Source organism: Ornithodoros turicata, chromosome 4 (assembly GCF_037126465.1).
Source record: "Ornithodoros turicata isolate Travis chromosome 4, ASM3712646v1, whole genome shotgun sequence".
In the NCBI taxonomy this organism is placed as follows: domain Eukaryota; kingdom Metazoa; phylum Arthropoda; class Arachnida; order Ixodida; family Argasidae; genus Ornithodoros; species Ornithodoros turicata.
In genome coordinates, this window is record NC_088204.1 from 79,816,199 (window position 1) to 79,837,202 (window position 21,004).

Genomic DNA, 21,004 nt, shown 5'->3' on the forward strand with positions numbered 1-21,004 from the left:
GGCGTGCTATGTGGTGAAGTTCTGTTTTAACAGTGTAGGCTTCGAATCTACTACCTTTGTCGTGACCCCCGGAGCTATATAGACTCTAAAAACAGAACTTCACTGCATAGCACGCTGTGCGTCAACCATCGCAGCGAATGATATGGTTATCGCGTCTGATTCGAAGAGAGAGGTGGCCGTACGCCTTTTTGTGGCAATTTGGATACATGAAAATTGCCACAAAAAGGCGTACGCCCCCTCTCTCTCTCTTCGAATCAAAGGCGATAACCTTATCATTCTTGGCAATGGTTGGAGCACAGCGTGCTATGCGGTGAAGTTCTGTTTATAGAGTGTAGTACCACACTCTTAGAAATGAAGTTCACCACGTAGCACGCTCCTAGCCAATCATCATCCCAAATGACAACGTTCTGGCCCCTGATTTGTTGAAAACGGAAGGCGGAGCCTATTCTGTGCCGTGCATAATGTACACAAAATAGGCTCCGCCTTTCGTTTTCACCAAATCTAGGGCGAGAGAACGTTGCCATTCGAGGTGACGGTTGGCTAGGAGCGTGCTATGCGGTGAAGTTCATTTTTAAGAGCGTACTACCACGGACTGGATGCTGCATCCACTACACTCTTAAAAATGAACTTCACCGCATAGCACGCTCCTAGCCAACCATTATCTCGAATGATATTGTTATCTGCCCGGATTTGTTGAAAACGGGAGGCGTACACCTTTTTTGTGACAATTATGAACAGCATAAGTGTCACAAAAATGGCGTACGCCTCCCGTCGTCAACAAATCAGGGCAGATAACGATATCATTCGGGATGATGGTTGGCTAGGAGCGTGCTATGTGGTGAAGTTCATTTTTAAGAGTGTAGGCCATTCTATTGCAGTACTTTGTTTTATGGTAAAAAAAACGAAGCTCTCTTATTTCTTGAGGACGTACCTATGAGACCAGCGGGAAACTCCGGCGGAGCTAAGGAAGGCACGGCACCGATCACACTCTGCGTCACAATCCAGATGAAGTTGCGCCCGGTGATGTGGACGTCGTGCGCCGCGGCAAACACGTCGCGGGCTTCATCCTTGCCGGCGAACAAGAGCAGGACCCGGGCCTCGCCCGTCGCCAGGGGTTCGAGCTCGGCGCGTAGCTCGTCCCGAGTCCGACCCCTCAGGGTCTTCACGGTCAGGATGACGAATCGACTCCGAGGTCTTACGTCGTGTTGCTTGTTGCGGACGGCCCTAACAAAGTCCTCGTGTCCGCCCAGCTGGGTGGTGACGATGCCGAACTGGAACCAGCCGTAACGCAGGAGGACCGCGAAGGCGGCGGACACTTGGTGTTCCAGGGACGGAGCCAGCTGGAGGACGCTTGCTTGAGATGATACGCGCTGTGTAGGAGAGATAAACATCGGGCTGATTAGATAGATAAATATATCGTGTGAGGCTACAAGAGAAAGGTTGACGAAACAACTGACTTGAAGCCAGGGTGAATCAGCCCTAGAGAATAACAGATGCAGTGAACCCTCGTTAATATGACCCCCGATAACAATGCAGTGAAACCTCTCCAAATCCGCCCCCCCCCCGTTAATATGACGATTCCGCGTCATGACCAAAATTTGCGGGAACGACCATGGTCATAATAATGAGGGTTCACTGTACTTGACCTGTGAAATTACTATGCCCAGTTTTGCTATCTACCATAAAGAAACTTTGACAAGGCTTCATAAAGTCAAGCGTGCCCTGTTTTTAGGATGAACATGAACAGTTAATTTCTTAGGCAACTTGAGGCCTTGTATGTGATTGTCCCTTCTATGTTGTTCCAGCCTCAGAACATCAGTTCCCTCATGTTCAACATTTGCCGCTTGCGTCGATCCCTGTCGTATAAATGTGTGTATGAGTGTGCAAAAATGTAAGAGTGAAAGGAGGATGAGTGAGAGAGAGTGACTGGTTTGTCCCTTCAGATGACGCACCCTGGAAGTAGCTGAGAGGGCGTGTTAGCTTAGCTCAATTGGTAGAGCCCTAGACCGGTAATCCAGAAGATGTGGGTTCGAGTCCTATATACAGCTGGCTAGCCTTTTCAGCGACTTTCATCTTTCATAGTAGAGCTAAGATTTGCAAAAAAAAAGTCAGTTCCCATAGCGCATGTTTTCCTACGAGGATCAATATGTGTTCATAAACATATTCTGAGACCTCTCTTTTCACTATAGGGAGTCTCTTGAATAATAAACAGCTGCGTGCCAGCGACCATGCAAAAGAAAAGCGCTAAAAAGCGTCGACAAGGGCGGTCTTTTGGCAGACGACATAGTTCATTTCTCTCTCGATTCGCTACTGGACGACCCCTATACAAGGTTTCGGCGAACTTTGTTTACTTTTTTTTTTTTTTCGTGCTTCCTTTCAAATCCGCTGATAAATTGCGCGGAACCTCGCTTTCGACAAAGGCAGCAGGAGAATTCCATTTGGGCCACCACACGCCACTGCCAAAAAATATTGATCCGGGTCTTTTCATATGGTAGGTCGCATATGGCAAGTAGACGACGACGCTGCGGGCTCCACGCAGAACGCAGCATCGGCATTACAATGTTGCCAGACACGAAGCACTTGCGAGTACCTCTACAAGATGTCCTGCACCAGGGGCATGCTGTTCTCTCTCGTGTTTTTAACGCTTTCAAAAGTTTTTTTTTATTTTTAAGATAAGAGTATCGCTTTGGGTTTCTGCGGCATATGGAACACCGTGCGTGGAATGAGTGTACACTGTTAAAAATGAACTTCACCGCATAGCACGCTCCTAGCCAACCATAATCTCGAATGACATCGTTATCTGCCCTGATTTGTTGAAAACGGGAGGCGTACGCCTTTTTTGTGACACTTATGCTGTTCATAATTGTCACAAAAAGGCGTACGCCTCCCGTTTTCAGCAAATCAGGGAAGATAACGATATCATTCGACATGATGGTTGGCTAGGAGCGTGCTATGCGGTGAAGTTCATTTTTAAGAGTGTAGCGACGTCCCGTATTCCATTTTTTCGAATTATTTTTTCGTGATTTTACTTTATTTTCACTTTATTTCTCATTTCGTTCATGGATATCCATCCCTCTTTTTTTTTTTTTTTTTTTCATATTCGCCGCGTCATTTACGTATCGGGTCATCAGATGGTGGGTTTCCGAGAAAAGGCACGCTCTTCTTCTATGTACGGTTTCGGAGCGCAAGCAGAACCCCGGCTGATGGATGGGCTTATGGAAGAAAATAACCCGTTTGGAGACCGATCCAAGTGCGGTTAAAGGGCGCGAAGAGGCGTGTTCTTCTTCTTCTTCCAGAGTGTGTGTTTTTGTGACCGTGGACGGGTATTGTGCGTGAAACGGAGCAACGAATGGTACCGTTAGAGCGTTCGTTCATCGAATATTTTTCCTCATATTTTTCATATGTACGATACGGTCCGAGACAAGTCAAGACAAGCAGAAAAGAGGCAGGGAAAGAGGTGTTTCTCCGCCAACGGAGAATGTACACTCTTAAAAATGAACTTCACCGCATAGCACGCTCCTAGCCAACCATCATCTCTAATGATATCGTTATCTGCCCTGATTTGTTGAAAACGGGAGGCGTATACGCCTTTTTTGTGACAATTATGAAGAGCATAAGTGTCACAAAAAAGGCGTACGCCTCCCCTTTTCAACAAATCAGGGGCTTAATCGCTTCATCGTCGTTACGGCAGATAACGATATCATTAGAGATGGCGGTTGGCCTGGAGCGTGCTATGTGGTGAAGTTCATTTTTAAGAGTGTAGATGGTAACTGTAGAAGTTACCACCTTTCCACACCTTTTTTTTTTCTTCTTAGAGTATAGAAACGCGCCTTACGAAGCACCCTTCTGTATGGTGTGGAACTTACAGCACAAAGGTGCGCGCACAAGACATCTACTAAACATTTACATCACACTCTAAAAATAGAACTTCACCACATAGCGCGCTGGGTGCCAAACATTCCCATGAATGATAAGGTTATCGCTTCTGATTCGAATATTTCCGGAATGCGCCTTTTTTGTGGCAATTTCGACAACGACACAAAAAAAGGCGTACGCCCCCATATCTCTCCGAATCAGAAGCGATAACGCTATCGCACGTGGCAACGGTTCGCGCACAGCGTGCTATGCGGTGAAGTTCTCTATTCAAAGAGCACATACACAGGAGGAGACATTTACGCAAGAAAGATGTAACAAAAGAGAAAAAAAATAAAAAACAAAGGACGTCCGCACCACTAAACCAACGTGTGATTTTAGATCCTGATGCACATGAGCTCACCCGCGACATCCAAGTGGTGCCTGCCCTGATACGAAAGAGGCTAAAAACGACCCTGAACCTGAGAAGGCTACAGGGACACAAGCCCTTTCGAAACTGCAAGGATCGGAGTTGCTTTTGAAAACCAAAGGATTCGCGTTTATTTCAACGTTGCAACGAGTTTATCCTTCAAGGACTTTCAGTTCATTGTGGTCGACGTATTTGGCCCATTGAACAACAACAACAACAAATGATGGAAAAGTGATGATGACATGGCATGCTTCCCTACAGCAGCAGCCGCAGGACCCTACCCCACTTCAAAGAGGAACAGTTGAGCTTCCTCGTGTGGAAAAAAAGGGAAAAAAAGGGGAACACTCAATAACACGGCTCCCTTTTGAAAGCACTTCCATGTTCCGAAGAGGGACATATCTTATTAATTTATTAGATTAGCCATTTTTGTTGCTTGGTTTGTACTACCGCAGGTACCGGAACTCCACCAGTGAGACGACCGCTGGACAGGTCACGTGCTTTATGAAAACCAATAGGAATGGTTGCACAGTTCTACCTGCTACCTATACGAATGATAGGGTTACCGCTTCTGAGTCGGTGAGCGATCGGGGGGGGGGGGCGTACGCCTTTTTGTAGCAATTTGGATATATGATAATTGCTTTTACCATCCTTTATCAGACGCTATGTTGACCTAGGTGGTAACCATAGTAACTACCACCTTTTCACACCTTTTTTCTTCTTCTTAGAGTGTAACGCCGATGACAATGCACCTTTTTCACATACGTGTCGTATCCTAGCGGCACTCCAGCGAACCACGCTCGGCTCGCGTCAAAACAAAATCCACGTGGGTAGAAACAATTGAACCAAAACCGATCCGGAGTGGGACCGTCGAGCTCGCGCCGTTCGTGCGGTCTCCCCACTGGTCCCCGCTTCTGTCGTCCCCATACCGCGCCATCTAGTGAAGACGGAGATAACCCTCTCCAGCGCCTCGAGGTCATGCGCATGCGCATAGGCCATTGTGAAAAACAGTTACGCTGAGAAGCAACTATGTTTAAGAGCTTTAAAGTAGCACAGAAGTCATTTTTAACACCCAGTTTTCTTCCTATAAAACTGTTAAGTAGGCCAGTAAGATGCACCATGCGAAGTAATTTACAACACAGTGTCATAATTATCGCAGAAATTGAATTTAAAATACGCCGCAAAAAGCGACCGTGCGCAATGGTGGTGAAGAGCAGTAGCAGCCTGTGATCTGACTGGAACCCCGCGCTGACGCTATAAGGAGAACGCTCGCTGATTGGCCCAGAGAAATGTTGTCTGCTACTCCGCTGTCGTCTGCTACTCGGCTGTTCGGGGTTCTGATAAAGCCTTTCTCCTTGCTCGGTAATGCTTCGGCCGCTCCTTCTATCCCCAATTCTCCGGGAAAACTGGCAAAACAGGTTTACGGCGGCAAAGAGACAAGGCGCTGACCCCCACTGACCGGCAAACCAGAACGAATCTCCTTATGCCGTCATCGGTGACGTGCCATCATACCTCCTCATCCTCGTTATAGCTGGAGTGGCGAGTTAAGGGTGAAGGCGCGGAGCTATGTTTATGTGAGTTTTTTTTTTTTTTCTGGTGTGCGTGTGGTGTCTGGTGTGTGTTTTTTCTGGTTCTGGTGTGGTGGTGATGTGTGCAATGTAATTGCACACATCAAAACCTTTCGCGCTATTCGGTATAATGACACACACACTTTCATCAGATGTCTTAATCTGAATTTTTTTTGGATGGCCCTCTGTACTCCTTTAATACACTGCAACAGAAAGGAGGTTAGGGGCCGCGGATTCAAACTTGTTGCTTCATATTTAGCAGCACCTTTCTTATCGCCCGCTGTTTGCGTGTATCTTTAATGTACAGGTAATGATTCTGGTAGCTTTTATGTAGCGAGGAAAAACGCGTCGACAGGGAACCGCCATCCATTACGGACCTCATCATTAACAGCCTTTCCACAGCGATACATCACTCGGTGCACCATTAATTCATTACTGACAATTTGCGAACTCGTTTATCTCGCATTAATCACGTTCTTGTTGCTTTAAAAGCGTTTGTGTATCGAATAAAGATTGCGCAACTGATAAGCTCCTCCTCCTCCTCTCAAGCCCATATATCAGTTTCAGGCGGGGGGTGAGTGAGGTTTAAAAAAATTTAAAACCAATCTGAAAACTTTAGAACAATTTCCTACAGGCGGTGTCAGCTTCTGAAGGATGTTCTTCGTTAAGAGAGGTTGTCTGTCTGTTTCCTGTTTTCTGCGCGAATCGATGTGATTCAAGTTCCAAACTTTCAAAGCCGTAAGAATAATAATTCTGCGTAAGTTTACTTTTCTCGAGAGCCAAGAAAATCCTACAGATATACCATTCTTACATTTTTACAATTATCATGTACGAACTCTATGTGACAACAGCACAAACGTTGTGAGCCACTCGGGATACTTCAACTGGTTGAGGGTTCCTTTTATAACCACATATGTCTCATGCGCTCTTTGCAGCATTGTAGTCCACATATTCAAGACGCAGTGCCCTACTTTGTTCCGTAGCACACTGTTTTTATAATGACATCTACAAAAAAAAAGTGTGCTTCCAGAAGACATAGCGCGACGCAAGACTTGGAATTTTCCCGGGGAGGAGCATCCGGTTGCTATAGAAGCTGACGGGTACCTTTAGATCAAGAGGCACATGCATCGTTCTCTACGATAACACCACGCTGATAATACGTATTATCTCTGTGGGGACAGCGGGAGAGAGTGACGGAGACTCCGAACGCAGGGCCACAGCGGCTTAACATTGGCACATTAAGAACACAAGACCTAATCTCCTGGTGTGATTCTTGCGCAACCCCTTTGACAGGCAAACCTCACCCCGTTCTCCTCTACTCTATACTTCGCAACCCCTTTAAGGTCCGTTGGTGCCTTTGATTATTCGCGCAAGCTTCTCACTCCAGCCTTACCTGATCCAAACCGATGTTGTCAGCATTCCACGCGATGACCGGCAACCCTAAATATCCTAGCAACTGCAGAAGATACTGCACGGAAGCTGCGTTTGACCCGAAGTCGACCGCGTTGGTGAGGTAGAGCACTGCCGACACGTCAGCCTTGAGTAGATCGTCGCAGATCCGGTTCAGGATCTCCCTGGGTGTCGGGTGCAGAGCCATCCGAACAGCCATCGTCTGGATGGAGAACTTGTGGGGAAACTGCATGTTGCTGGCTGCACGACCTTTCGTCAGGGCGTTCAGACCGTCTTGAAGCTTGAGGTGGTACCGTCTCTGCGTACTGGTCAGAGCCGTCTCAGGAAAGATGGCACCGAAGGTGAGCGGCGGCGGCTGCTTTTGTGATGTGTGCGTGGTATTCGGCCGGTTACCCCGAGGGTACGAAGGTCGGCGACCGATCTGTATGCCAGCCGGAGCTGCTTGGATGTCCGGTAGGACAACCAGGAGCACCGCGGCCAGCAGTGTGATGGTGATGGTGGATGCGTGCATGGTGCTTGTTTACGAAGTGTAGATAGACATCAAGCGGTGATGGGTTGCCGCCGCCGTGCGCGGCAGAGTGGTGATGGGTCGGCGGCGGCGTTTACATCGGACTGCTTGGTTGCCTTCAAAGAAAAGAAAGAAAGGTTGATGAGCACAGTGGGGAAAAAAAATCGCAGGACGGTTACGGTGGTGTGACGCGAATTTCAGCGACAGCTATTGTGGGTGAATGTTGACACTTTTATTGCTGATGTACACTCTTAAAAATGAACTTCACCGCATGGCACGCTCTTAGCCAACCATAATCTCGAATGATATAATTATCTGCCCTGATTTGCTGAAAACGGGAGGCGTACGCCTTTTTTGTGACACTTATACTGTTCATAATTGTCACAAAAAGGCGTACGCCTCCCGTTTTCAACAAATCAGGGCAGATAACTATATCATTCGAGATTATGGTTTGCTAGGAGCTTGCCATGCGGTGAAGTTCATTTTTAAGAGTGTATGGATAACTACTTTAGAGTGACGAGTACTGCCTCGTGATCTGTGAAGTGAGTGGTGATGTGATCCATACTTTTGACGAGGTCTCGGTTTTGGAGGACCAATGCAAGTCTTTCTCGAGATTGTTACCGACCACGTTCCGGTGGTGAGTTGAAACATCAGCGCTTCTTATACACTCCTAAAAATGAACTTCACCGCATAGCACGCTCCTAGCCAACCATCATCACGAATGATATAGTTATCAGCCCTCATATGTTGAAAACGGGAGGCGTACGCCTTTTTTTTGTGACAATTATGAACAGCATAAGTGTCACGAAGAAAGGCGATGCGATGCACACAAACAGAAGGTGGTATCGTCGGCAATTGGAAATTCCAGTTGAAGCAGCGCATGGGCAAGTCAATGGCAGTGCTGTGAACTTATTGAACCACAGGCGATCACAGATCGGTCAACTGTACCCAAATGGGTTCTTCTTGAATTGTCTAGCACTTGAAGCCCTTCGGGGTTCCTTCGGCTTTCGCTTGCCTCTGACGCATCTTTGTCTCCTCTTTGTCTCCGCAAAAGGAAAGAAAAGTGGAAGAATATTTGCGGAGCCTCATGAAGTTCGAAGGCAGATGCGAAAAAGCAGAAGACACAAGATAGTTCGTCTTCTACGTTTTATTTGACCTCCTCCTTCCTCGGGCTTCAGTTAATATACTATATTTGGAGTGGAGTGGAGTATTGGAACTTCAGTTAATTTCGCTGCTGTCTACTCGAATATTGAACAATGTGACGAGGCTACAAAAATAGTTCTATGGACTTCCGCTAGGGACACTTTTTCAACATGAGCGCCCTCTCTGCTAGCTGAGCATGAGCTCATGCTGCCCTTTCCCACAGTTCCTCACTATTTTCCCTGGGACAGGTATGCGCCAGTTATTCTGTCACAGGAATTCGCTTGAAATGAAGCGCCATTTCCTATAGGGCGAGCAACCGCCACATGTTTAGGGATCGATATTAATCCCATTTAATTTTAATCCTATGATTTGAATCCAAGGCTTTTAGTCAGTGTGCCATATGAAATATTCCATATGTCAAAATTTTAGGCTAGGTGCAAGTTGATCCAAGTGCGAGAAACTAGTGCGCATAACGTTCAGGTTGCTAAAAGTGCACTCTTATAAGCACTCTTAGTAGCGGTAACAAAATCGCAAATATATATATAAATAATCATAAATTAAAATCAAATCAAAAATCAGAAATATATAAAGGAAAAGATTTTGACAAAGATGACATCAAACCTTTATTTAGTTTACCAGAATACGAAAATATTTCAGTCGGCGTCGGTGTTAGATAAAGCTACAGTTACGATTAATTAATTTGTGTGGTAGGCGGTTTAAATCTCGTGGTACTTGGATTAATTCAAATGGAACTAGGATTGACTTTTTGCATTTATATAAGCTCACCTGATCCCTGGACTCTTTTGTATTTTTGTTTTTCTTTTACATTTTTTATAATTGGAATAATTTGTGCGGCACTTGGAATAATATTTTAGCATCTGGATTATTTCGTACGACCCACAGATTAAAAGTATGAAGATTAGACTATAAAGCGGAAAACCTCGAAGTAGCGCATCCGCAGGGTGTTGCTATCTTACTTATCCACGTTTAAAATGTTTCAGTCGCTTTTAGCGATCTTCTTTTCATCAAACATAGAAAGAAAGAAAAAAGTGAGGCAGCATTTCTTAATCACCAGATAGCAAAAAAAAAAAAAAAGTTCAGGAAGATTAACGTGATTTCGCCCGGCGTCACATATCCTCGACGTGCCTCAAAGGTATCTCTGCCACAATTAGCAATGGTAGGCTTCCCTGCACAGCGGAAGAAAATAAATGGCACTCGGTGAGTAATGGCCCCGTGGGGAGAAGTGTCAACTTTTCCTCCTTTCCTCCATCTGCCCTTATCCCTAAATCCTCTCGTCTTTCTTTCGTTATGAACCTTGTTTCTCGCATACGCTCGTTGGTTGTGGTTTCAAGTTCATTCGAAGAACACGGAGGGGGTGGGTTCGAACCCAACCAACTGCCAGTGTTGTTTTGAGGGTTTCCTTGAGTCTTCCGGCAAAGTTATTGTCAGACGGATGTCGTCCCAGTCTCCCCTTTCCCATGACGCTCCCACTCTCACTCCTTCCTGCTGTTCTCTCTCCATCTATATCCCCGGGTTTGTACATCGCTCATAGTCGCTTTTCTTTTAAATTTCGTGTTAGCGCCGCGAAGCAACGGTGGCTATGCGCACCGTAGAGATGTGGACAGATGGAGAGAGGACAGCAGAAAGGAGTGGGGGGACAGGGGGAGGGGTTAGTATGCGTCCTTGGCAGACTTCAGGGGGACCTGCGCCGACATTACTGAGGAAAGTTTTTGGGGAAAAAAATATAAGCGAAAAAAGTAACTCTCGGGCCTTATTGGACTATCACGGGGTTCCTGTATTCTGTACGGGAACCCTATTGGCTGCTTCCTGCCTCCCGCCGCCTGGCGCCAGCTAGTGGGCACGTAAGCAGGCCACCGGGAATCCTGGGAAACGCGATTGTCCTGAATCAGCTGTGACTGACGTTGTAAGGCCAGTGAATACGCTTTTGCTGAGGTACTCTCGTGTCATTTTAAATGTTGCATAAACTGCCACGCCAATTCGTTCTATTTATTGTTCATTCGAGGGCTGAAACCATGAAACAATGTTTCTTCTCTGAAATTTCGAGAATTCTTAACGGAGCCAGCCGGGTCACAATTGACTGCACTCTGGTACACATGGGAACAATTTTCCTTCAGCAGCTTCATCACCTTAAGTTATGCGCGAGATGGGAGCCGTTGATTCATTCATCGTTTTCGTGCATAATGTCGCGTATTTTTATGGCGCAGAAGTGTAGTTGTCCTAAACGTGATTCAACATTTAAAACAAGCTACATCGCAGCCAAGTATGATGGCAACATCCTTTCCGAGAATTTCGAGCCTTCCACGTTGGAGTCCTACAACGCCATGCATGTCATAACGCGTATTTCACACGAGCGACATCCTCACGGAACATTCTAGTGGAAGAAAAAGCGAAAACACTGCTCACAGAGCCGAAGTTCCGTCCCGTGTTATGCTGAGCATTCACACGGTGCGGAATATCGTGAGTGGCGCACCGCGCATTTAGCAGACGACACCGTCAGCGTGTTTTCCTATCGTCTGCTACGGAATAACTTGTGGCTGTGTAGCAGGATATTCCTCGTACCGCGCATTTAGCAGACGACACCGTCAGCGTGTTTTCCTATCGTCTGCTACGGAATAACTTGTGGCTGTGTAGCAGGATATTCCTCGTACCGCGCATTTAGCAGACGACACCGTCAGCGTGTTTTCCTGTCGTCTGCTACGGAATAACTTGTGGCTGTGTAGCAGGATATTCCTCGTACCGCGCATTTAGCAGACGACACCGTCAGCGTGTTTTCCTGTCGTCTGCTACGGAATAACTTGTGGCTGTGTAGCAGGATATTCCTCGTACCGCGCATTTAGCAGACGACACCGTCAGCGTGTTTTCCTGTCGTCTGCTACGGAATAACTTGTGGCTGTGTAGCAGGATATTCCTCGTACCGCGCATTTAGCAGACGACACCGTCAGCGTGTTTTCCTATCGTCTGCTACGGAATATCTTGTGGCTGTGTAGGAGGATATTCCCCACGGTGTACGTGAAGACACGACGTTGAGCGCTCGTACTCACGTGACAGCAGAAAGCTATGACGCTTTTTGCATCTTTCGCTTCTGTGGGAATGTCGCTCATGTGAATTCACGGACAGCGTCGTGTCTTGGAATCTCTGCGAGACCAACAGACTTTTACCGTTCCAATCAATTTGGGCCTCTTTCTATAGTCATTCCCGAGTTTTTTTTCTCCGAATTCTTTTGAGGTTAGCGCGCCGAAGGAGGATTTATACGTTCCATTACAAGAGCGTAACTCTGAGAATGTAATTTGCGGACGAAATAGGCATTCCTTTCGAGATTGCCGTATCGCCAGTTTAGCCTGGTGGACGAGAAAGCATTACCTCCCTTCAATCTAATGATTCGCGAACACGTACAGCTAGCCCGACGGCGAAATGGATGGGTCCATTACGTAAAAAGAAAAGTCTCGAAAGTAGGGCAAAGTAGAAGTGTGGAATGAGACGAACGAATTCGACAACAACAGGGTCTATATTATGTCGCGGAGGTCAAGCAAATCAACAACTCTCAGCTTTGCTCGCAGGCGCGTGAAAAGGTATCACAACTTAAAGCGTGCTTTGCCTGCAGGACACAGATGTACTGCAGAGAAGCATACTCAACGACCATACTCTAAGGTGCTTTTTTTATTTAATTACGTGTTAGCGCCGCGAACCAACTGTGGCTATGAGCAACGTAGAGACATCGCTCATTCCCTTGATTTCATGAAAATGGGAAGCGTACGCCATTTTTGTGGTAGTACGCCGTTCATAAATTGCCACAAAAATGGCGTACGCCCCCGTTTTCCGCAAATCTAGGGAAAGAACGTTGTTGTTCGAGATGGTGGTTGGCTATAGGAGCGTGCTATGGGGTGAGGTTCATTTCTAAGAGTGCACCGCAGTTACTCGTATAGTCCTCGCTTACACACGTAACACTATCTGCAATTCCGATAACACAGATCTGATGTCGACCACCCAATCCGCCCGCGTCGGTCGCTTGTTTGCGCAAACATATCGATCAAAAGCGTATTAGACTCGGTGTTTACCCATTTCGTGTCGGAGCGAAATCGTATCCACATTTATCGTCTGCAATGTTTTTTTTTTTTTTTCTCAACTCACACACACAGCGGACAACGTCGCTCTTATAGCACACCTCTGACGTCATCTTCTTGGAAGCAAGAAATGGAGCGTGCCTAAACTACTTACAACGCGCATGCATCTCCGTCTGGAGCAGCAGCATTGGACGGTGACGTCATACGTATCGACCAACCAGCGGAGAAGCCACAGTAACAGGAACCGTGTGGAACGCGGAATGTTTCCTAATATATTCCGAAAGATATCGGATGATTTCTGACGGATATTGGAAGAGGATAGCAACACGTGTGTGCGCTTTTTTCTTTCTTCTTCCTCTTTTTTTTCTGTTCTTTTCTTTATTGGAAGTAACGTTGCATTTGTACGTTTAGTTCGAAATGGGAGAAAAGAGTTTGGAAAGTGAACGTTTCAGCGGAACTTGCCAGGCTTTGACTTGCCATGTTGGATAGGAAATTAGTCAGTTTGCACGTGGTAGCAAGAAGCAGCGTCCTCGAAGGGTGTGTCGGCTTTTATCGAAATCGTGCTCTTTCTTTTGTAGTGATGGTTTTGGATGAACCATGTCAAACGGCGTATACAGGGTGTTTGCCCTAACGTGTCCAGAAACGTTATTTAGAGCGAGCGATAAAAGAAAAGGCAAGCGGCACTTTTCTGCTACTTGAGTAAGAAACAGGTACTGCTTCACTATAGTAGCACCTGTTTCCTACACTCTTAAAAATGAACTTCACCACATAGCACGCTCCTAACCAACCATCATCCCGAATGACAACGTTCTCGCCCCTGATTTGTTGAAAACGGGAGGAGGAGCCTATTTTGTGCCGTGCATAATGGGCACAAAATAGGCTCCTCCTCCCGTTTTCAACAAATCTAGAGCGAGAACGTTGTCATTCGGGGTGATGGTTGGCTAGGAGCGTGCTATGTGGTGAAGTTCATTTTTAAGAGTGTAGTCAAGTAGCTGAAAAGTAGCGCTCGTTTGTCTTTTATCTCTCGCTTGAAATAAAATTTCTGAACCCGTAAGAGCAAACACCTTGTATAAAAGATTTTCCAGGTAGTCACCGTCGAGGAGCCTTCTCGCATAAATACGCTGTATACCGGGTGTTTATTTTTATCCGTTACCGATTTTTTTTTTATAGGATAAGCAGTGCTCAATACTATACTCAATCAAACGTCAATATTATTCCGAGCCCAGCTGACAGATATTTAATACACGGGGACATTATAGCAAATGCAGAAATGGTAAAATTGATCACCGTTCTAAATTTGTTATGCGGGAATGAAAATGAACATATCTTTTTTTTTTTGTTGTTGTTGTTGTTGTTCGCGATTAGAAACAAACGCAAACAATCATTTCTTCATCTTTCTTACTCGTGATGCTTCCTTTGCCCATTATCGGAATGTCTCACAAGCGTTGTTATTAACCTCATTTCCTATTCCTCCGCGACCGCTTGTACGTTATTTGTGATAGCACACAAAATTCATGGCGGAGATGCACATGAGAGAAAAAATGGATAAACGTAACGTCGTTTTTCCTCAAGTTGTGGAGCCCATTCATCGCAGAGGATGAAGAGCATGAAGAAAGGGTTTATCTTTCATGCCATCCAGACACGAACAAGGATGAGAAATGATGCTACACAGGGAAAATGGAAAGATACAACAGCAAGTGGAACGCGTGCAAGCCGATCTATTCCTTCTTTACTCCTGATTCGTGGAATGCGCGGGGCATACGCCCCTTTTGTGATACTTAACGTAACTGCACAAGCGTCACAAAAGAGACGTACGCCTCCCGTTTTCAACAAATCGGGGCAGATCGAGAACGGTGTTATGATGGTTGACTCAACTCTTAAAAATGATGGTGGTGGTGGTGATGGTGAAAGGGCTTGCCGTTGTCGGCCTCACGTATGTGGGCAACGTCACGACTGACGCCCTGGGGAAATGTGCGTCCTGGGCCGACTTCTAGGGGAACTGTGCCGACAATGAACTTCACCGCAATGCACGCCCCTAGCCAATCACCATCTCGAGTGAAATCGTTCTTTCCTCTGATTTGCTGAAAACGGCATTTTGTGGCCTTATTAATTGTCACAAAAATGGCGTACGCCCCCCCCCCCATCGTTTTCAGCAAATCAATGGAGAAAACGTTTTCATTCGTGATGATGGGTGGCTAGGAGCGTGCTATGCGGTGAAGCTCTGGTTTAAGAGTGTAGGAGCATGTCATGCCGGGTGACGTTCTTCTTTTAGAGCATGCAGCGCAGACTGCACAATGCCGGACACTGCGCGTTAAGTAGCAGCTCCAGGGCGCATGGAGCGCGCTGCTTTTTTACTAAACGGGACATCTCCTTTTGCGGAGTGTGGCGCTCCTATACCCACGAGTCGGAGTGCTTCTCGCGCTCTCCGCCCTCCTCTCCGGTTGGACTCACCTGCACCTTAATTAATCTATTTAAGGCTGCAGACAGCCGGACGGCTCTACCGGAAAAGAACATTCAGTGACAACCAGGCGCCTTTTACATGCAGACATCACGTGCATAGACGACGGAGCGTGCTCTGCAGAGCCGCTACTTAACACGCCCGTTCATTCATACACAGTTATACTGTGCATGGAATATGGAACGCAGTTGAGACGTTCGTGAGACATGTTCTATGCATGTTGCACGATTTCACGCGGCGACTCCACGCCGTCAGTGCCATAGCGGATCATCGACCTCGTTGGAAAGATTTAAGCAGATAGAAAGATAGATAAGAAAGATAAAGAAAGATAAAGAAGAAAGATTTACGGCAGATAACGGAAACAAGGGAGAAACTGATGTTCTGAGGCTGGAACAACACAGAAGGGACAGATACAAACAAAGCCTCAAATTGCCTAAGAAATCAACGATGAAAGATGAAAGTCACTGAAAAGGTTAGCCAGCTGTAGGGTTAGCCTGCTTTTCAGTGACTTTCATCTTTCATCGTTGATTTCTTAGGCAATTTGAGGCTTTGTTTGTATCTGTCCCTTCTGTGTTGTTCCAGCCTCAGAACATCAGTTTCTCCCTTGTTTCCGTTCTCTGCTGTAAATCTTTCTCAAAGAGGACTTTAGAGAGAGGGGGGAGAGGGAGAGAGAGCGCATCGTAAAACTTTGGAATGACAAAGGATCGGAAGTAGTTTCGAGCTTTTACGACCTTTTTTACAAAATAGTGCGATGCGTGCATTGCCGTCACCATATACGGCCTCTGTTAGCTTTTTTATGCATTAGCGCAGCGTTCTTACGTAACTATTACGTCTAATTATTTCTAAAAATAAGATTACGTGCCGAAGAGAATAACGTTGTCTTTGATCTAAAGGTCGTAAAGGTATACGACGAAAATTATACGAAGAATAGATACTCTTAGAAAAAAGAATGGAGCAGTTACTCCTTTCAGGAGGTAATACACTCTTAAAAATGAACTTCACCGCATAGCACGCTCCTAGCCAACCATAATCTCAAATGATATCGTTATCTGCCTTGATTTGTTGAAATCGGGAGGCGTACACCTTTTTTGTGACACTTATGCTGTTCATAATTGTCACAAAAAAGGCGTACGCCTTCCGTTTTCAACAAATCAGGGCAGATAACGATATCATTTGAGATTATGGTTGGCTAGGAGCGTGCTATGCGGTGAAGTTCATTTTTAAGAGTGTAGTTGTCGCATATATGTTGTGCCTAAAATGTTGCAAAGTTCTACCTGCACTCTTAAAAATGAACTTCACCGCATAGCACGCTCCTAGCCAACCATATTCTCGAGTGATATCGTTATCTGCCTTGATTTGTTGAAAACGGGAGGCATACGCCTTTTTTGTGACACTTATGCTGTTCATAATTGCCACAAAAAAGGCGTACGCCTACCGTTTTCAACAAATCAGGGCAGATAACGATATCATTCGAGATTATGGTTGGCTAGGAGCGTGCTATGCGGTGAAGTTCATTTTTAAGAGTGTGCTACCTACGAGTGATAGGGTTACCGCTTCTGATTCGGTGAGCGAGTGGGGCTTACGCCTTTTTGTAGCAATTTGGATATATGATAATTTCTTTTACCACCCTTTTACACCCTTTATCAGACGCTATGTTGAACTAAGTGGCAACTATAGAAGTTAACCCTCTTCTCACACCCTTTTTCTTAGAGTGTACGACCGTTCTATAGAAGAACTTTCGAAGTAACTCCATTGCCTTTTAGTACAGCAAACCAGCAACAACGTCATTATTTGATTTCTCATCGTTCCTCCACTCTTAAAAATGAACTTCACCGCATAGCACGCTCCTAGCCAACCATTATCTCGAATGATATCGTTATCTGCCCTGATTTGTTGAAAACGGGGGGCGTACGTCATTTCTGTGACACTTATGCTGTTCATAATTGTCACAGAAAAGGCGTACGCCCCCTGCTTTCAACAAATCAAGGCAGATAACGATATCATTCGAGATAATGGTTGGCTAGGAGCGTGCTATGCGGTGAAGTTCATTTTTAAGAGTGTCGCATTATGAGTCGCTTCTTTCACAACCAGCGTTCATTCTAAAATATTATAATTGTCTAAAGTTAACCCTTTGTTTTCCAATATGGAACCACCACTCCGACCAAGCCGTTCTAGCGCTGCATACACGACCATCAACACACCCGTTTATACCTGTACCGTCACAAATACATCGGGTATTATTCGCCGAACACGCGCATTATGTACTCATATGCTTACCGTATACACGTGTTACGCAACACGAACCCACTAATCCCATTCATAGCAACAACGAAGCCAGACAAGAATTAACGACACAAAACGCCCCCCCACACACAGAGAGAGACAACCGTTGTCTGCGGCCGTCATCCTTCAACACATTAATACCCTCCCGTCGCTAATCCTGACAGGCGTAATCTCCCTTCGTCCGACCGAGGCTCAACAGGAACTCCTTCTTCGATATAAAGTTCGCTCCGGACGCATTCTTAGCTTCTCTCACGTCCCGTGGATGCCCTTTCGCTGCTGCTGCTGCTACTTCTTCTTCATCAGCCAAGGCATTTATCGACCTTGCTGCGAAGCGGACCGTGCCACCGAGAATGACCCGGCCAGTCGCCACCAGTCCGACCGGCCGCGAAGCCGTTCATACAAATCGATGTCATCACAGAGTCAGCCAGCGTCGTTTGCCGGCTCGGATGCACTGGTTGCTATTTTTGGGGACTCCAGCCCCCGCGCATCCTGAAATCGGAGCGTTAACGATAACGACTCTGACTTTAGCGTTTCGAACGACGTCTGTTGAAGAGGAACGGGAGCCTGCGTTGTTGTTGTAGTGGCGTTGACTCGCTCCGAAGTTGCATCGCCGGATGGATGGAAGCCAAAGCTGCTCGAGTTGAGGGTTCAGGATGTTGGCAGGTTGCTAGCGCGCCGTTAGAGGTGGGGGAACCGATGCAAGATAATTAAGGTGCACATTGAGACTTTGCGGTGTCTGGACGCAAAGAATGGACGCAGAGGGATGAGAGCAACGTCGTGCAGGATGCATGATGGCTGAATGCGAGATGTCTACGCTAATTAGCTTCGGAAGTCGCGGAAGCAGAATGAAAGGAGCGCGCGCGCGAAGGGCCGATGACCTGGCAGTCAAGAAAGCATCGAGCAAGAAAGACACCGAGCACGAGAACGCTCGCGGCATTGTCGGACCCGAAAGCACGACGGCGGTTGCAAAGCTAGCGCGGCAAGGCTTAGGACGGAGAGCTTACCTGTTGCAAAGAGCAAGAGCTGGCTGCCAGGCCGTGATGGGACACGCTGAGCCGACGTCCCGCGCTTGCGGCTCCCCCCACCCATCCTCCGCCGTCGTCTCAGGCCGGAGCTCGAGTCGAAACCCTGGGCTAGGAGCGCCCTCTACGAGCTGGCTGGCGAAGCTTCGCTGTCAGCTCCATACCGCGGTGGGCTGGATCGATTGCTCCTTCTCAGCGTCATCGATCGTCGACAAATGTCGAAGGTCGTCGTCTGTATCGATTTTTCTCTCGGATAGAGGTCAAGGCCGCGCATGCGCACATCTTGTCGTCATGGCGACCCAGTTGACCCAAATTTGACTGCCCCCCCGTCCCTTCCCGCCTCCCGAAAATAGCAGACGAGCAAGGCAGAAGAGTGTGTGGGAGTAGATCAGAGTTTATTTCACGCAACGTGACGTAGAAAAGTAATGAAAGTCGAAAAAGTAGAAAAGATAAAAGATTCGTCGGGTATCCCGCTGGGATGAGTGGGGCAAACACAGCCCCACTAGTGTTGTAACGGACATGGACACCAACTCTAGTGGCGCTGAACGTTCTCAGCGCTTGTACGAAAATAGCCTTACAACTTCTAAAGGCGGGGCCAACGTTATCCCGCGGAGCAACGAGGTAACAAAATATAGAATATGTAGTTATGTACACGCACAACAACGGAAACAACATCGGAGATCAGTTAGCCACCAGCAGGTGTGGTGCCGGTGGGGTTCCCAGTTGCAGACGACGACCGTCAGCTTCGTCGCCAGGTTCGCCCTGAAGTTGTTGGGCAAGGGCTCGCTGACGGATGTAGTTGCTGAACTCTGTCGGCGACATACGTCGTCGAGAATTCGTCTTCAACTTGGTCGAACCGAACTTGGTCTGCGCGAACGCAGCAGTAGTGAACGTGAGCGGGGGTGGCAGACGACCTTCCGAAATCCCCAACCCGCCAAGTTGCGCAGATAGAGGGTCAGGCTGCTGTTGCTGCGGTACAGCCGCAACTGCAGGCTGCTGCTGCTGTTGTTGCTGTTGTTGTTGCTGCTGCTGTTGTTGTTGTTGTTGTTGTTGCTGCTGCTGCTGCTGTACCTGCTGTTGAGGCTGTACAGGCCGAAAGGTCTCCGGGCAGAACGAGGTCAAACTGAGTGAAGCCGCTTCTTGCTCGCTGTAGAGCAGTCTGGCCGGACCCCGTTCTCCCAGCCGATAGGAAACTTCCCCGGGGTCGATCCAGATGCTGAGATCGGCCGGTAAGTGGTCGCGGACATCGCGAAGGTCGACGCCGCTCTCTCGGGCAGCCACCTGGAAGACTGGGTCCAGCGGCGGCGCTGTTTTGATGCAGCGAAAAGCAGACCCCTTGAACGGCTTTTCGGGGTACCAGTGGCCTCGAAACTTGAGTCGGAGAGCCTTTGCCAGCTCCTCGGCGAACTGGTTGACACGTCGCCGAGGCAGTTTGTTGTAGAGGAAGGATACGAGGAAGGTGAGCGCCACTTGCAGCTCAACCTGCATAGCTCTGCGCAGATACGACTTCCGTCAGCCTCACGGGCCGATGAGAAGTAAATCGGTTTCTCTACTCACCGGCCCTATACCGTTGGTTGGCTACCCGCGACGCATGCAGCCGACGGGGGTCGGGGAAGCGGCCGCAACATGCGGGAGGACAGCACCGCAGCGCTCCGCGCGGCGTTATATAGAGCCTCTTTTCTCACCCGGCGCGCCGATAGGTAGTTCCGTACACCTTCGTGCCCATCTGCTTCGATATGCAGCTGCTCGAGCAGACGACTCGTCCTTAATAATCCCCAGCTGTTGCGGTAAACGATGCAGACGGTGTGGAAAGGGTGAAGACACACGATTGGAGTATGTTGTTGCCACTGCGGACGTGGACATAGCCGTCGGTCAGCTGTTGTTGACGGAGTGTGCCGCGTGGCGTCTATTGATCTGGCAGAGCCCGCTGCGGTGCTGCTGGATTTGGGCCAGGAGGGGGTTGGACCAAAATAGACGACGGTCCGTATACTTTCATTCCAGCGGCTTTCAATTTTAAAGTTCGTGCGTAAAAACGGTACGGAAGCGGGTCGGCGTAGAGGTAGCAGCTCCTTGTGCTCGGAGGAACGGGAGGTACAGGTGATTGATGATGACTGCCATGAGTTGCATATACTATTGGACAAGAACACTAATACTTTTGCATTGCGGCTGTTGTTAGAGAGGACCTGTCCCATGAAGCCCGAGGGAACATTAACAGAAAGGCTAAAATGCCTGCAAGTTCCGGAAGAATCAT

General features: G+C 47.4%; 2 protein-coding genes across 2 annotated transcripts in view; both read right to left on the minus strand.

The window, feature by feature from the left end:
- Nucleotides 1-18,823, minus strand: part of LOC135392056 (glutamate receptor ionotropic, NMDA 2B-like) — a 39,998-nt gene extending 21,175 nt beyond the window's left edge. The window contains exons 1-3 of the mRNA XM_064622695.1: nt 18,736-18,823; nt 7,241-7,881; nt 932-1,370 (exon numbers count right to left, since the gene is read on the minus strand). Coding sequence (XP_064478765.1) covers nt 932-1,370; nt 7,241-7,768 — 967 coding nt within the window. The 5' untranslated portion in view covers nt 7,769-7,881; nt 18,736-18,823. The remainder of the gene's footprint in view (nt 1-931; nt 1,371-7,240; nt 7,882-18,735) is intronic.
- A 304-nt stretch (nt 18,824-19,127) lies between these two features.
- On the minus strand, nt 19,128-20,644 carry LOC135392057 (protein Tob1-like). The gene is made up of 2 exons (XM_064622696.1): nt 20,311-20,644; nt 19,128-20,245 (listed from the first exon to the last, which is right to left on the minus strand). Exon 2 carries the CDS (start codon nt 20,239-20,241, stop codon nt 19,435-19,437), a length of 807 nt encoding a protein of 268 aa, XP_064478766.1. The 5' UTR covers nt 20,242-20,245; nt 20,311-20,644; the 3' UTR covers nt 19,128-19,434.
- Between the last annotated feature and the right edge of the window lie 360 nt (nt 20,645-21,004).

Coding starts and splice junctions, on each gene's coding strand:
- LOC135392057 (XM_064622696.1), bottom strand. CDS start 20,241: ATGCAGGTTGAGCTGCAAGTGGCGCTCACCTTCCTCGTATCCTTCCTC.